Consider the following 17590-nt stretch of genomic DNA (forward strand, 5'->3'; position numbering starts at 1 on the left):
GATGGTTGTTCCAGTGTTCATTGCAGAAAACAACACTGTGTTCACTACGCTCTTGACTACAGGGAATTAAGAGAGCAGTGCAGGACCCTTAAAGGGAAAATGTAATGTATTTAAGTAGTGAAGACAATAGTGAATGGGCTAATGAATTAGAGTAAATAGAGTAAGAATGGGTAAAAAGCAATGGGTTTCATAAATGAAAAGCAGGAAGAAAATGTTCTACATCACACATGAAAAGCAGAGAGAAATGTTCTACATCAAATATTGAGAGAAGGAAAGACAAACATTTCCTAAGATATAAGATACAACAGATACATACTGAAGGGGCAGAAGGTAATTAAGTTACAAAAAATTTCAAAGAAATGTATCATCTTTTATATCTGTATATGTATATATTGTTGTACCCAGAGTGCCCCAAAGACCACCAAGAGACCAAATCCAATGCAAAAGCAAAGAGTCTCTGTATTGTTACCAGTTAACTTGGGACTCTGTCCATCTGACGCAGCAGCAGAGCAGGAGAGACCTCAAGTAGCAATGGGGCAGGGTTTTTAAAGCAAGAAGGGCTTGGGGTCTACAGACTATACAGGAACAGACTCAGGCTTGGTTTATGTGAATGGCAACCATGTTAGTAACTTTTAATTGTCTAGGGTTGAAAGACCCTAACCCTTCAGGCTTACACCCCCCAAGCCCCAGGAGAATAAGGAACTAAAAAGAAAACTAGTTCCAAGGGCAAGCTGACTCAGCCATTATTCAACCACCCCTGCAACAATGTAACAATGTAAAAAGATTTCTGTTAAGAGATATGCTCAACTGTGACTGGGATAGTTGCAAGTGTTCCAGGAAGGACCACTGTGACCTTTGTGTAAACTCCGTTCTCGCCCCGATACGCCCCCTTGACGTTTTGGGAAGAATGTACATGTGGATGTGACTGTACCCACTCTGTGCTCAGACCATGATCTTGTGAAACGAAATTGTATGGGAATTGTAATCTTATGGCTTTTGTGGGTTTTTCCTTTAAAAGTGCCCATGTGATTGCAATAGGTGTGACTCTTGCTCTTTGGAGCAGAGTTTGCCCGACTGTACAGCTGCATCAATAAACACCTCTTGCTATTGCATCAACTGGACCGGAGTCTGGGTTCTTGGGGCGCCCACTTGAGACCCAAGATTTTGGGGTCTAACAGGGTTAGTTGTGGATTACAGTTATCCATTTTTGGGCAGGCCTGGACAAGTCCCAGGTTTTGTCCTTGAGCTGCCATGGAGACTGGCTGGCCTATCATGCACTTGTTGCAGGGGCTACCTCAATGGCCCAGGCTGTCACACTGACCCATGCACATAGCTCTAAGTTGGTGAGGGGTCCCAGACAGTAAACAATTGGCTGAACCTTGAGTAGTCAGAGTATGTGCAGAAAGAGAGCTACTGCAAGGACTATGTCTTTTGTTCATGGCCCTCCCAGTAACTGCTTGCTCAAAACTCAGGAATCAGAAATTGAGGCCTGATATCTCAAAGAAGACTGAGCAGCCTGCTATGGCATTTGTTTGGTCCTTTCAGATATAACATTTTAAAATAGAATAACAAATTAAATAAACAGATTAAAAAGATATAAGCACAAATGAACAATGAAACAAAATAAAATCAAGGCTTCTGGTTAGAGTAGAGACTGTCCTCAGTGTTTTGCTTAGTCTGTCCATCAGAGTCCTTACACTAGCAAGTTCTGCCTCAAACATTCTTGGATCCATGTAGCTTCCCCAGCTATGACTTGGGTAGGGGATGTTGTAGATCTCTTAGCTCTGGACATCTTTACTACACTGGACTTCTTTACTATCCTTCTGCTTCTAGTTCCACTGTCTCTGTGACTTGGAATCTACTCCAATTCAACCCACAGTAGGTACCACATACTGCTGAGGGATTCTAGAAACTCCATTACCAGACCAGGAGTCCATTGCTCTTAGGGAAATACCATACCAGTTTCTAGGATTGGCCAGCATTTTCCCGGGGCTGAAACATGTCTCATGCTGGGGGCCAATTTCCAAAGCAAGGGTCAGTATGCTGTGGTCCTTCTAGCTCCAGTGTTTATACCTTCTCATTCCAGACTCTCTCCAGGGCACAGCTCTGCCAAGGAGGGCTGGGCGGGAAGCTCTGCTTCTCTGCTGCCACCACACAAAGGGAATTATTATTATTATTTTTTTTTTTTTTTTGGTTTTTCGAGACAGGGTTTCTCTGTGTAGCTTTGCGCCTCTCCTGGAACTCACTTGGTAGCCCAGGCTGGCCTCGAACTCACAGAGATCCACCTGGCTCTGCCTCCCGAGTGCTGGGATTAAAGGCATGCGCCACCACCGCCCGGCTTAAAGGGAATTATTTTTCCAACTGTTGGTAGCAGCTTGTGTCCATTAACAACTACAGGAGAATAGATGCCCAAAACCCTTCTTTTGATCACTAAGGATAGCAGATGCACTGGCTGGTTTTGTGTGTCAACTTAACACAAGCCACAGTCAGCAAAGAGGAATGATCCTCATTGAGGAAATGCCTCCATGAGATCCAGCTATAAGGCATTTTCTCAATTAGTAATCCATGGGGGTGGGCCTAGCTCATTGTGAGTGGTGCAATCTTTTGGCTGATGGTCCTGGGTTCCATAAGAATGCAGGCTGAAGAGCCAGCGGAAGCAAACCAGTAAGCAGCACCATTCCATGGCCTCTGCATTAGTTCCTGCCTCCAGGATCCTGCCCAGTTTGAGTTCCTGTTCTGACATCAAGCATTGTTGATCAGTGGAAGTGTAAGCCTAGTAAACACTTTCCTTCCCAACTGCTTTTTGGTCATGGTGTTTCACTACAGCAATAGAGATCCTAACTAAGACAGCAGAGTATCAATTCTGTGACCTTCTTGCCAAACAAATAAGAATAATAAACACATCCCAAACCAAATTGGACAAACATCAGGAAAAAAAGTGAGGGGTATTCTACAAGATGACTGGCTTACACTCTTCTAAAATTCCCAAGCAATGATAAGGAATAAAAGCCCCTGAAGATGAGAGGAAGCTAGTGAGACATCTGGTGATTAATGAGAGATTCCGGATTCAGTCATGCAGCAAGAAATGGACATTAATAGAAAGCAGATTTAAAGTAAGTAGGAATCCATGGCCTGCAGGTTGATTGAGGGATAATAAAAATGTTCCAATTCAGGCTTCTACCATGTTACTGTGATTACAGAAAATATTAGATCTACAAAGTCTTACATGGAATTGCTAAAACAGTTCAATTTTCATGGATATCTATGTACTTCAAAATCCAAGTAGTTTTAAATGGAAATAATTAACCTTTAGTACAGTCATAAAGGCCTCTAGGACATTTAAAAATATGCAAAGTACAAATTCTAAGTATATAACATTTTAGTTCATGTTATTTTTAATAATAATTTTTTGAAATTTATATATAATTATATCATTTCTCCCCTTCCACTCCTCTCTACAACAATGTCTGTAATTAATAACCCTTTGGTCTCTCTCAAATCCGTAGCCTCTTTTTCTTTAATTCTTGTTACACACACACACACACACACACACACACACACACACACACACACACATACACAAACACTTTTTGAGATCTATAAACACAATCTGTCTCATCTCTATAATGTTACTTGGATATATATAATTTCAGAATTGACCACTTAGTATTGTATAACCAACTGGGCAGTTCTTGCATGGGGAAGACTATTTATTCCAATTTCAGCATTCCTTAGTTGTTTATAATGCTTTGTTTAGGGTTCAGGCCCATTAGGTTTTCCCCTTTGATGTTAGCTATTGATGTTGTACTTCTTTGGGTCTTGTTTAGGCAGCCAAGTTGTTGAGACTTCCTAGCTTCCCTGTCATTTCTAGGAGTCTCAATCTCACTCCAGACTTCCTGGTTTTCTGACTCTTAATCTTTTTACTCCTCTCCCCTCTTCCTTGTTCCCTGAACTTTAAGTTCAGGAGTTATGTTACAGATGTATCAGCTAGGGCTGGGTACCAGAGATTCACTTGTTCTCTGGGCTTTGATCATAGTTTTTTGTATTGATCTCCATCTGTTGCAAAGAGAGTTTCTGTGATGATTGATGAGAGCTGCATTTATCTGTGGAATAAGGATAAATATTTAAAATGCAGTTAAGAATTAGGCTGGTTGAGTAAAGGGGCAATAGTACAGTCTCCTCCAAGATCCATGGCTTCACTAGCCTCAGGTAGTTGGGTACGTTCCCAGACAATTATGCATGCCACCATTAAACTCTTAGGTTTATAATGCAATGCTTGTCATAGTCCATGTCATTGAGTTGAGTTCTCCTAACTAACACAGAACTTTCCCCTCTTTTATTATTTCTTGCAAACTTAAGAGTCCTACAGAAATGGCCTCAGAGATCAACATGCCAGGCCCAGTGTGCCTCATCGAGAACTCTGACCGGAAGCTCTGGATATCCTGTCTGCTATCAAGCAGCCTGTGGTGGTGGTGGTAGAAATAGTAGGCTTCTACCGCACAAGAAAATCCTACCTGATGAACCGGCTAGCTGGAAAGCAGAGTGGTGAGTGCCGCCAGCAAAGCTCTGCTGAGTTCCCCCTGCCTACTCCCACTGTCAGCATCCAGAGATGAGGAGGAAAATCAGAGACACAGGTGATGTGGGATGATTTGTGTCCATCAGAAGGCTTTTTCTTCTCTGAATTAGTCTTCTCATTGGTTCCTCCCACACTCCTATTATTTCCTCATTTAAAGGTATAAGTGTGTTTTAATAAAAGAAACAATACATTCATAGAGTAAGTCAACTTACTTTATGATGAATTATAACATATTTATTAGAATGTTCATCTAGGAAGAGTCATCTGGTGTCTAAGGTAGAAATGAATGATTGCTCAGCATGGATGTTCTGCCATCCTTTTCTTTAGACTTGTAATTAAAACCAACAGTTATAGCTAGTTGTGCTCCTGTAAATGTTAAATGTGTTAACTCTGATGAGATTTCAGGAAAAATGTTCTGTTTATCTCCTCATCTCATCCCCACTCTGTTTGCAGGGTTCTCCATGGGCTCCACGGTGCAGCCTCACACTAAGGGGATCTGGATGTAGTGTGTGCCTCATCCTCAGAAACCAGGACACACTCTAGTTCTGCTTGACACTGAGGGCTTAGGAGATGTAGAGAAGGTACAAATACTCTTTCAAATTTGACTAATGGTGCATCAGTACCCCACCTTATATCCTTCAATCACAATCTTTCATTTATGCTCATGGTGAATCAAATTAGTATATCATTCTTCAAATCACCTGACATAGGAAGCAAGAGTAGACCCTAAAGTCAACTTATTAGTATCCAGTCATCCTTCATAGTAATAATGGACAATATTTTTTGTGGTTTTTCTTTTATACCATTACACAAAGTTTTGGCGAGATTCTTAATGGTGTCTCTAAATTTGGCTATACATTTTCTGATCATGCATGATTCTTAAGTGAGAATCTGTGGAAAGGCTATGAATTGTAACTTCTACACAATATTATCAGTGAGAGAAAAACAAGATTTGTGTTTTAGGTAATGCTCTATTTCTGTGAACAGACACCATATTCAGGGCAACGATTTTTAAGGCATTTAACTATGGGCTTGGCTTGCTCACAGTTTCAGAGGCTTAGTCTATTATCATCATGGCAGTAAAAATGGCAGGCAAGGTGATGGAATAGTGGCTGAAAGCTACATCCTGATCCATAGGCAGCAGGGTGAGAGAGAGAGAGAGAGAAAGAGAGAGAGAGAGAGACAGAGACAGAGACAGAGACAGAGAGACAGAGATAGAGACAGAGTAAAAGAGACAAAGACAGAGAGAGGGAGGGAGGGAGGGACGGGGGGGAGAGAGAGAGAGAGAGAGAGAGAGAGAGAGAGAGAGAACTCCTGCCATGGCCTTTGAAACCTCAAATCCACCCCCAGTGACAAAAATAAAGCAACATCTCCTAATTATTCTAATTCTTTCAAACTTTTCCTCTCCACCCATGGTGACTAAGCATTTAAACATATGAGCCTATGAAGGCCATTCTCTTCCAAACAGCACAATTTGTAAAAACATCATTTTTCATGGAGGATCACATTACCACTCTTCCCAGTCTGAGACACATAAAACTCTATTAAAGGACCTTATTTTCACTAGTGTTAAAATGTCCCATTTTTGTTTTAAACAAAATAGCCCCCAAAGGGTGTGGCAGTATCAGGAGGTGTGGCTTTTGGGTTAGTTGTGGCCTTGTTGGATAAAATGTGTCACTGTGGAGACAGGCTTTGAGGTCTTATATATGTTCAAGCCATGCTCAGTGTGAGAGACCACTTTCTGTTGCCAGCATAAGACATAAAACTTTCAGCTACCTCTCCAGTACCATGTCTGCCTGTGTGCTTCCATGTGCCACCATGATGATAATGGACTGAACCTCTGAAAAGTAAGCCACCAATCAAATGCTTTCCTTTATAAGAGTTGTCTGGTCATAGTGTCTCTTCACAGCAATGGAAACACTAACTAGCATAGCCCCTTACAATAAAATAGTCTGTGTGTGAAACCCAGCATGGCAGTGTAGATTTAGTAACTGATCAACATTATGACCTTTAAGTGTGAATGTCCTTGAAGCTTTCATATACTGGGGTGTACATCATCTTATTTAAATTTTAGAGGATAAATTGAACATTCATAAAATCATTTCACACGTCGAGAATTATTATGTAGTAGAAATGACTTACCTTTGATGCCATATTTAATGGAAGACAGACAAAGCCTCATCTTTGGTTACTTGAGAGGATGGACAGTCTCTTAGTCACTCTTATTTACTCACTGACCTGTAGGAAGACAACCAGAATGACTGCTGGATCTTTGCCTTGGTAGTCCTCCTCAGCAGCACTTTCATCTTCAACAGCATGGGAACCATCAACCAGCAGGCCATGGACCAACTGCAGTATCCTTTTGGTGTGGTCTAGAAAAGTAGTTAAACCTAGGAAGAGCAGCTTCTTATTTCCTCAGGTAGACAGGCAAATAAGGACTGAGGGAATGAGATAACCCTTTTCTCCTTACCATTTGGATTTATTTCAGTTTCCACCACAAGTTCTCAATTTCTTGGTCCATATGACCTTAAACACTGCCACATATTGCTCAGAAAATCCATATTTAGATTAATATCCCACTTATGTCCAAATTCTCAATATCAGTTAAAACTTCTGTCCTTGCAAATCACCATTCCTGTCAGTACCTCTAAGTATTACCACTTAACTACCCAGCTATATGTTGTAGGTAACATCTCCTGAAATCTCTCAGTTGTTCTGTAACATTGTCTCTTTTATTTGTTTGTTTTAGCTCTCACTTTGCATGTTATGGAACTCTAGAGTAGACAGGCATGCTTCTTTCTCCTATTTATACTGTGCAGCATTTTTCTTATTCTTATGTCAATAAACAGAAAAACAGAGTCTATGAAGCGTGGGCTTTCAGAGCATGGCCCTTTACATCCAGTCTTCTTTTTCAACCATCCACTTAATACAACATTTTTGTCAAAAGTACCGAAACTGTACTTTCTAAAGACTAGAAACCAGAAGACACTTGTGTATACATGGTATCCCTGTTCCTCACCTCACTGTTTCCATCCTTACGACCTTATCTATTTCATTATCACCTATTGCTCCTTTTCCATGACCTTAACATTAAATATTGAGCTCAATTGACTCCTTATCCAGTGGACAATTGTAGTATTTGGTCTCAGCAGATGCCATAAATGGAGCACTTCCTCCTTTCTGCATGACTTGGCTCTTAGATCTAGAGTTTCTAACTGTTCTGGTGTTCTACCTACCATACCAGCCAACTTTTTCTGTTTATGTTTTCTTCTTTTTGTGGCCTCTAAGTGTACAACTCACTAGTTACTGTGCCTCTGCTATCCTTGTTTTACTTTGTGTCTCTAGGTGCTGTCATTTAGCCTCAAGGCCTATGAAGTACCTATGTGACAGTTGCCATCAAGTTTATAGTTATGATGACATTCAGTCTTTTGCAATTAGCTGCCTTCTTGCAGACATCTAGAGACAATTCAAACTCAAATCTACCGAATCTCTTCTTCCTCCATGTTTCTTATTATGCCAAATGTTCCCATTATTTGCCAAATTGCTCAGATTAAAATATAGAAATCACTTGATATAACCATTTTCTAGTACACTAGAAATCATTACTACCCAAATGTTCTCAATTCCATTAGCAAACCTATTTTCCTACACTGTCACTTTCTCTACATATCTTCCACAACATTTCTAGTCTAAGCTCTTTTTGTCTCTTGTCTTGAACATGTCAACTGCCAAATTATTGTTTGCTTATACTTTTGATTCCCAGGTACATTCCCAGGCAGTATGATCTTCAGAAATGATGCTGTTTCATATCTTCTCTACATAAAGTCTGGCAGTACCTTTCTATTAGTGCAAATCAAACTGAAGAGTTGGGTCTGTCTAACTTAAATGTCATACATGTAAGTCTTTTGGGACTTCTGCTCCACCACAGCAGCAACAATGATTTATACTCACCATATAATCATGTTTTCCTGTTTAAGGGTTTACTAATAATGTGACCTTTGTTTGTAATGTTCTTCCACTATACTTCCCATGGTTGGATCTGTTGATTCATTTGGATTCCTGATAACCTAGGATTTCAGAGTGCACAAGTAGCCCTTTGAAGAATTCTGTGAGCAATGCAGATTTGTGCATTGATTCACTATTTCTTGTGTTAGTTCATTTTTATGCATCATAATTCTTGACTGTATATGAGGATGTTTTGTATTTTTATTCACTTATTTATTGTTTGTCTCTTTGTTTAGACACAAACTCTGTGTATCCGTATTCTCTCACCTTTTTAAAAATTTTGTTCCCAGTATGGTGCTTGTTCCATAGAAGACATTAAATGGATGTTTGTGACTGAGTGAATTCTGAAAATGAATAAGCTAACAAATAAATATAATATAGTTTTCAAGGGTAATGGTGGAATCTACATCATAAAAATGGCTTTTTCCCTGTAGTTCTCTTAACTTAGCATGACAGCTATGTGACAGAGCTGACTGATCTAATCAAATCAAAGTCTTCACCTGAGCAGAGTGGCATAGATGACCCAACCTACTTTGTGGGCTTCTTTCCAACCTTTGTGTGGACCCTGAGGGATTTCTCCCTGAAGCTGGAAGCTAATGGAAAACCTGTCACTCCTGATGAATACCTGGAGAATACACTGGCTCTGAGAAAAGGTGAATGGGCTCAATGGAAGTTTGAGATATAATGATAACAATAGCATAAGTGTGACTTCTGAACTCTTGGTAAAGTTCTTGATCCTATACTTAAGCTATCCTCACTGCTGTTATATGTATTGAAAACACAGTTTGGCTGAATTTAAACTGTACCATCCATAGCTTCTTATAGAAAGGGTGTTTTCTTTTCCATTCCTTTAATTTTTAAATTGCTCATTCCACATTGTTATTTTCTCCCTTTCTTTGGGAAAGTTGTAATATTGGAAGGGTCATGTGTTTTATATTATTCATTTGAAATTTCTTGTATCTAATTTATCCTTCCTTAAGGAACTGATGAGAAAACTAAAAGATTTAATGAGCCTCAGCTATGCATCAGGAAGTTCTTCCCACAGAGGAAGTGCTTCGTCTTCGACAGGCCTGCTCAGGTGAATCAACTTTCTGAACTAGAAACAGTTCTGAAGGATGAGCTGAGTACAGACTTTGTAAAACAAGTTGTAAAATTCACCTCATATATCTTCAACTGTTCTGGTGTCAAGACCCTGTCTGGTGGCATCTTAGTCAACGGGCCACGTAAGTCATCCCCTCTACTTCCTACCTGGGCTTCTGTTCTGCTCATTGTAGGATACTGAGAGAACTACTTCCAACCAGACCAAACACCATTTATCATGTGATGGAATATATTTGAGAGCTAAATCTATTTCTTACAATCTCTTATCTATCATGGCAAGGGGAGTCACAGAAAGTAATGAAGCCCAGGAAACAATTTCCCCTTGCTCATGGTTTCCTACTAAAGAATAGGTTACCTGAAAATCACAAAAAAGCAAACAACATATAGAACAAGTATAATAGAGTAAGGCCTAAGACAGGATACAACTTTTCAACTTCAGGTAAGTAAGAGTTATGTGACTTAAAGAAGAAAATGCATGACAACATCTCTTATTGGAGAACTATGGAACAGTAGCCAATATGGAGTGGTGATGTCCTGATAGAATAGAAACATGATTTAAGGAGTTTATAGTTGTTTCCAAGCTTTGTGGGAAGGTCTCTAATTTATAGATGTATAATTGTCAAGTATTTTGTGCATAATGCTTTGCAGTTCTAAAAGGGGAGGGGTTGAGAAGATAAACTCTGTTTAATGGATTAAAACCAATGGTCATTGGGTTAGGCTAAAATTATGGCATTAGAAATGGTTGAAATGAGATGGAAGCTAATATAATTTGATGTAAAATCTAAAAGTTTTTATTAAGGTGAAATATGACAATGTGGTAGGACTAAGAAGTTACTACAAATATGTCACCTGAGATTGAAGCTCAGCACATCTTTCATGTCGTATCATTTTTTGAGATGATAACATCATGAAGAAGTATTAGGTTTTTTTTAGAGCAGGAGAAGTTGTTTGTTTTTGAATAATTTAATGAGGACTTTTCCCTGATATATAATAAGGAACACCATGCTGTCATGCAGCTTCCTAGCCAGGAATGTAGGTCAGAATTGTAGAATGGTTTACTAACATTCACAAAGTACTTGGTTTGATACCACATGAACTAATATGGCTGTGAAAACCTGTAATCTTAGTGCTGCTGGGGCAGAGGCAGGAGGATCCTTAACAGAAATACAAGGTAGGCATTGGCTAAGTATCAAGGTTAAGGGAAGTCTGAGAAACTTTAGACTATTTCAATAAACAAAAAAAAGTAAATGAACACACACACACACACACACACACACACACACACACACACATTCAACATGTAAACAAAGATTTAAAAAGAAAAAAATACACAATTCATTCCAACTAAAGAAACAGAAAAAAAGTGCAGGATGAACTGTAGCATGAATCATAAATGGTCTTATTAATAAAAACAAACCTGAAGCCAGGTATTGGGGTGAATGCTGAGTGATCAGAGAAGCAGAACAAGCGACAGCCACCGAACCTTGCCAATTCATCAGCTGATCCTGTATCCTCGAACTAGAAGCCTCTGTATCCTCATCCGAATGGATCTCAGCTGAACTTCTGCTCAGAAGCCTAAAAACTTAACCAGCTTAGTTCCTGGTTTTCATACATTATATACCTTTCTGCTTTCTGCCATCACTTCCTGGGATTAAAGGCATGAGTCACCATGCCTGACTGTTTCCAGTGTGGCTTTGAACTCACAGAGATGGATCTCTGCCTTAAGAATGCTAGGATTAAAGGTGTGTGTGTGTGTGTGTGTGTGTGTGTGTGTGTGTGTGTGTGTGTGCACGCCACCATTTTCTGGCCTCTGTATCTAGTGGCCATTCTCTTCTCTGACCCCAGATAAGGTTATTAGGATATACAATATATTGGGGAAGACAATATCATCACAATGGATGCACAGAGAACTCTTAGGCAGGAAGGACCTAAAGCTGGTTTTTTTTTGCCTGAGAACTCATACCTGGGATGTGGTACTTCCAGGCTTACAAACAGCAAAGATGTGAGGAACCTAGATGGCTGGTTATTCTATAGCTTTTAGAAAAAACAAATCTGGATATACCTATTTACACAGTGTAGAAACAGGACTAGTAGCATGCCTCACAAAAAAGAAAGGAAAGAAGGAAGGATGTTTATTATAAAAATGCATGTGTTTGATCAGTGATGAGTCCTTCCTGATTAGCAAGCCCAGATCTTACTAATGATAGTAATAATAGTTGAGGTCAAGAATTCTAGTGAGGGGAAAGTTTTAGGAAATAGACATCTTCATATCTAAGTTACTTTCAGAAAGTAATATATGTAGATATTCTATTCCATTATGCTTTCTAAATGATGAAATGCCCATCATTATCACCTTCATCTTTCTTTATCACCACAGTGACAAAAACCATATAAAATATGAAAAGCATTTATTCTTTTATTGAGTACTTCAAGTAAAGTCCTGGACTTAGTATTTTGTGTTACCTCATAATCTGACTAAAAACCTCTGAAATTGGTATTGCTCATCCTGTTTCAGAAACAAGGAATCATTGATTTACAAATGTTAAGATCACAAAAGAACAGAATGGTGGGTTCAGGAAGTCCACAGGAGTCTGATCTGAGCTATCCCTAAAATTAGAGACTTGACAAGACAAAGGTTTCCTGTGGAGTAGTATTTGTGCTTTGATAATTACTTCCTAAATCAGGAAGGTAGGCAGAAGGAGGAGAACAAGGAGGTGCCTTCGGGAAATTGCAAACTAAAGGACCAGTTTCTGTAGGGACACCATGAGATTTACAGTGAAGTGAAGAGCATGGCCCCATTTAGACATTCTCCAGTACTCTTCTGTGTTAACTTCCTTCTCTCAAGCATCTGTGTGATTTTTTTCCTTTCCCAGGACAAGCTGGACGCCAGGCTGGATGCCTTTATTAAGAAGCTCATGGACCTGTCATCAGCTCATTGCTCAGATTTGCTGGAGGGGATCTTTGGTCCTCTGGAAGAAGAAGTGAAGCAGGGGACATTTTCTAAACCAGGAGGTTACTACCTCTTTCTTCAAAAGAAACAAGAGCTGGAGAAAAAGTATATCCAGGCTCTTGGGAAAAGGCTCCAGGTAAACTGAGGTAGTTGGCACCATTTTGGGGGGCATTGTTGTGATTGAATGAGAATGACCCCCATGGACTCGTGTGTTTTGATGCTTAGTCACAAGAGAATGAAACTATTTGATGAGGATTAGGAAGTCTGGCTTTGTTGGAGTTGATGTGTCCTTGACGGAGAGATTGTGTCACTGGGAGCTGCCTTTGAGGTTTGAAAAGCCCATGCCAGGCCCAGTATCTCTCTCTCTTGGGCTGTCCCCTGCAGCTCAGGATATAAATAAAGATCTCAGCTACTTTTCCAGCACCACACCTGCCTGTGTGTCACTGTACTCCTCACCATGATGATAATGGACTAACCCTCCGAAGCTGTAAACAAGCCCCAAATTAAATGTATCCTTAAGACTTGCCTTGGTCATGGTGTCTCTTCACATCAATAGAATAGTACCTAAGACACTGATGCTTCAAATCTCCTACTGACTTTCTCACTTATCCAAATAAACATCAGGTCTTTTTGAGTGCCCTCCAAGACACCCACTGACTTATCTGACTTCTGGCCTGTCACTTTATGTCTTGATTTTTTTTTTTTAACCACTGAATATATATAACTATTAAAAAACATCAATTTATTCTTATGTAAGCTTTCTGGTTTCTGATAGTTCCATTTCCTTCATAGCCATTTGTATCTCTGTCTAACTTCTTCTTTAAAGATTCAGTTCAACTTTCTTATCTGATATCATGGGTAAAATATACTGCTTTGTATATATTATTCTTTGTACAGCAGGGGTGGAATTAAATTCTAGTCAAAATCACATAATCATATGATCACTAGCAGTGGCTTTAGAGCATGAATACAGTCCGGAAAAGGGCACAATGAATGGAGTCACCTGTTAGTAAAGCTTGAACCATCAGAAATGATCAAGTCTGAGGAGACCTCAGGTTGATTTTAAAACCTTAAACTTGAAATACTTTTTGAATCACAAAGTATTTGTTCAGAGCTGATAGCATTATTTTGAATTAAGAGATGCAAGGCATGATTTGTCTTTAACTCATACTCTTATTTTCTCATTCTAATTTCTTTTGTCATCCAGGCTGAAGAGATGCTGAAAAAGTACTTTGAGTCCAAGGAGGATGTGGCTGAAACACTTCTAAAAACAGATCAGTCACTCACAGAAAAGGAAAAGGAGATAGAAGGTGAGGGCTGCTGAGAAGACTCCAGATGTTGGAAATTATTGCCATGTGCTGCAATATTGGTCCACATGAGGTTATCATGGCAGAGAATGACAAATGTCAGTCTCAGTTTCATGGTGGCTGTTTTTAAACCAGTAGATGCGGCCATCTCCCTCCTTGTTGACTGATTAATACAGCAAAGATTCCACAGGAAAGTTTTGTCAATGACGGGATTATTTTCCCAAGGTGGTAAAAGACAAAAGCAGCTAATATATTTCACTTGATGCATTCTTTGCATTTTCTTTTGTCAGCGGAACCTATAAAGGCTGAAGCTGCAGAGGCTGCAAACAGAGAATTGAAGGAAATGCAAAAGAAGCTTGAGCTGATGATGGAAGAGAAGGAAAGGAGTTACCAGGAGCATGTGAAACAGCTGACTGAGAAGATGGAGAAGGAACAGGAGGTGATGAGGGCAAGAACAAGAATCATATCCCTTAGACTTAAGGTACCTGGCTGCACCAGTTTAATTTTCCGTTTCTGCAGTCCAGTCAACAATGTATATCAGGAACCTGAGGCCTTGGGCTCACAAGGCCAAGGCTTGACTGGATTGTGACTGGAGACTCTGTTCTTCCCTCCCCAAATTACAAGGGTAATAACACAAAATCCTCCCAAGTGGAGTGAATTGTTCCCATACTCTATGCTATCATCCCCTCACTGCTTTTTCTCAAGCCACCTCTGGCTCTTTAAGGCTCTTCATCTATTGCTAGATGAAACCCTTTATCAGGGTGCCTCCATTAAACAGTAGTTTTGAATCACAGATTCTCTTAATATGTTTTGTAGGATTTCTGTGACAAAATCTTCAACTAACCTGTCAAGGACTTTTTTTTTCTCATGTGCTACATGGAGAAATTGTACTTTCTACATGTAAAATGACTTTTTTTTTGCATCAAACTATATGATATAATATCCAGCTCCTCTCTTTTCTACTGAGTGGCACCCATAGAAAATTTGTTCCTACTACATCTAGCATGACCTTATCTCTGGAAGCATCCTAAAGAGTAGAGACAGTCCCAAACCTTCAAGAAAAATGGGTAAATGCTCACATGGCCAGAACATCTGTTTTCTGAGCATCCCTCCACATTTGTACCTAGGCTCCAGGGTTTTTAATAGAATGGTGTGTGAGCACTGAGGACCCCAGTTGCTTCAACATATTTGTCTTGGACACTAAAATTTTGGACATGTCCTAAATTCCTTGAATGAATGCCTGCCCTAATTCTGACTCAGGCAGTGACCTTCATTTGGTTCTTTGCCCATTTTTATCAGCTTTTAAATGTGTTTGAGAGTGCACACCACACAGATCACAGATGAGGCGAGAAAGAAGGGGGAAATTGGTGTTGATTTTGTAGAAAATTGTGTTTTACCTGAGTCAAAGAATCCAAGAATTGGACCTGAGAGTTGTGGGACACTGGTGTCCTAGGATCTGTTAGACAACATTTCTAAAACTGGAGAAAGCACAGAAATTTAATGCCATATGTAGGAGATGGGTAGGAAATATTGACATTAAGGAAGGAAAAGATTTTGAAAAAAATATCAATTTTCCCCCAGGGTTAGTTATAGCTGTCAAAGGAGAGTCTGTGAGACACTCTGAGGAACATGGGAAGCTGTCTGAGTTCACAGTTTCCATCTCCATTTTAGGAGCAGGAACGGCTTTTCAAGGAAGGATTTGAGAATGAGAGCAGGAAACTTCGTGAAGAGATCGAGGAAATCAAGAAACCTATACTACCATGCACCATACTCTAAAATTCAAACCAACTAAACCTCTGTACCCAGGTCTGACTCATCAAGGAATTTTCTGTGGGGTCAACTTTGGACTGTGAAGCATTTGACACTGAACTACACTTTAAAGCATGGCGCTTTATTGGGAGAGGGTAGAAATAAAATTAACAAAGTGAAGTTTAAGTATAAAAATAGTGTTTTGCTTATGAAGTTATTCAGTTCATGTTTATATTACAACTAAAGAGCAATGTGATATTTAATTGGATCTTATATTTGAAATTATAAACATAGACTCCATAGAGATATAAAATTGTATCATTGGAATTTTTTTATAGCACAGTGATATGGCAGGTCTCTTTGGGTAGACATTTTTGCATCACACACCCTTCTAGATATTCTTAGCTGCATGCTCATAAGCAATTCAAAGGTTTAACTTTGTCCTAAGCTGAGATTGACATGTTGTAAATGTGAGAAAAATATGAACAAACCCATAGGACACAGTGGACATTCCCATCCATTTTGTGCTCATAGGACTTAATGATGTCTACAGATAAGGGGAGTGTGGGCCCTGATATTTTTTCCAAATGTAAACACTGGGCATTTCTCATTGTGGGAAGGCTGTGTGGCTTCTGCATGAGCAGAGAAAGACCACTAGACATTAGCAGAGAAAATTTCCCTCCCTGCAGAATACATGTGCGAGTGGAAGTTTCCCTTCCCCTGTTCAGAGGCCTTCTTGGCCTGAATCATGCTCCAGCCAACTATGTTTCCTTCCTCTCTTCCCTCTTTTTAATATTTTAAAAGTTTTACTTCTTCTTACAGTTTTAGAATGACTTCTACCATCATAGAATGGGGAACTCAAAATAAATTCCTTTTTATTCTTCCAAGGATCATAATCACAGTTTCACCTGTCCTGAAATTCATCTCCATTTTGATCTATGTTGTACTACTATGACATAATTTGCAAGTCTCTGAGGATAATTGACTTGTACAAAAACCAGAAGTACAGGTTAAGTGAAAACTGTGAATAAAAATGATCAACCTACTGTAATTGTTTCAAATGTGTGCTGTACATTGTTCATGAAGTCACAGAATCCTCTCCTAAATTCAATAAGAAGAGAGTTAATTTGAAGGGAGGCAATTTGAAGACTGTTAGCCGTCACAGTCTCCCAATGATGAGAGCATTGGTTCTGCATCTAAACATTCAGAATAAAAGCACCACACAAGGAAAATGTCGAAGTTGTGGGTCTCACCACTCTCATGGAATATAGAAACACAAAAATACTTTCTGAGTAATTCTTTTGCAGGTGCTGGCATCAAACCCAGGGCTTTGGTAGACACAATTCTGATGAGACATTAACATATAGAATAATGGCAGTGGTATAGTGTTTCCTCAACATACTTTTGAGTGCACACTGCTGTCATGTGGGCTTGTGGAAATGGATCAACACTTGTAGCTGGAAAATTAAGAATCGGTCCTATTGTCTGATTTGTGTTAAGTCAGATGGAAGGTTTTAAGTGCTAGTCAGTTAGGAGATCAGCACGAGGGTTAATTAGATGTCTCCCAAACTTCAAACCACCATTTCAGATGCTGTTCACAGCCCCAGTGAGGCTTGTCAATGCCATGGCCATTCCCAGACTGTGGACACAGTCCAGAGGCTCACAGACATCTCATAGGTTTAGAGCTGGCAGTGGCTTGCCCAGGCCTCTGAGATGTTGTTCACACTCAGGGGTTTAGAAAAGGACTCTGACTCACTTGTCTCTAAGGAAACATGCTCCAAAGAAGACTGGAGAACCTGCCCCAGAGCTTAGGAACACACATGCTGTGCAGACACTGGAAACCCCTCAGCTTAGATACAAGCCCCAAAATCCTTTGTGTTTACTCTTAAGTGCCACATGGTT

General features: G+C 39.7%; 1 protein-coding gene across 1 annotated transcript; it reads left to right on the top strand.

The window, feature by feature from the left end:
* The first annotated feature begins 4371 nt into the window (after positions 1–4371).
* On the top strand, positions 4372–15715 carry LOC128106703 (guanylate-binding protein 1-like). The gene is given in 10 exon segments (XM_052732232.1): positions 4372–4423; positions 4426–4545; positions 5030–5157; positions 6821–6930; positions 9038–9234; positions 9562–9851; positions 12556–12768; positions 13840–13942; positions 14230–14420; positions 15611–15715. Coding segments are annotated over 10 exon segments (1509 nt in total).
* Positions 15716–17590: the final 1875 nt, after the last annotated feature.

Source organism: Peromyscus californicus, unplaced genomic scaffold (genome assembly GCF_007827085.1).
Source record: "Peromyscus californicus insignis strain IS unplaced genomic scaffold, ASM782708v3 Scaffold_9__1_contigs__length_137607984, whole genome shotgun sequence".
NCBI lineage: Eukaryota > Metazoa > Chordata > Mammalia > Rodentia > Cricetidae > Peromyscus > Peromyscus californicus.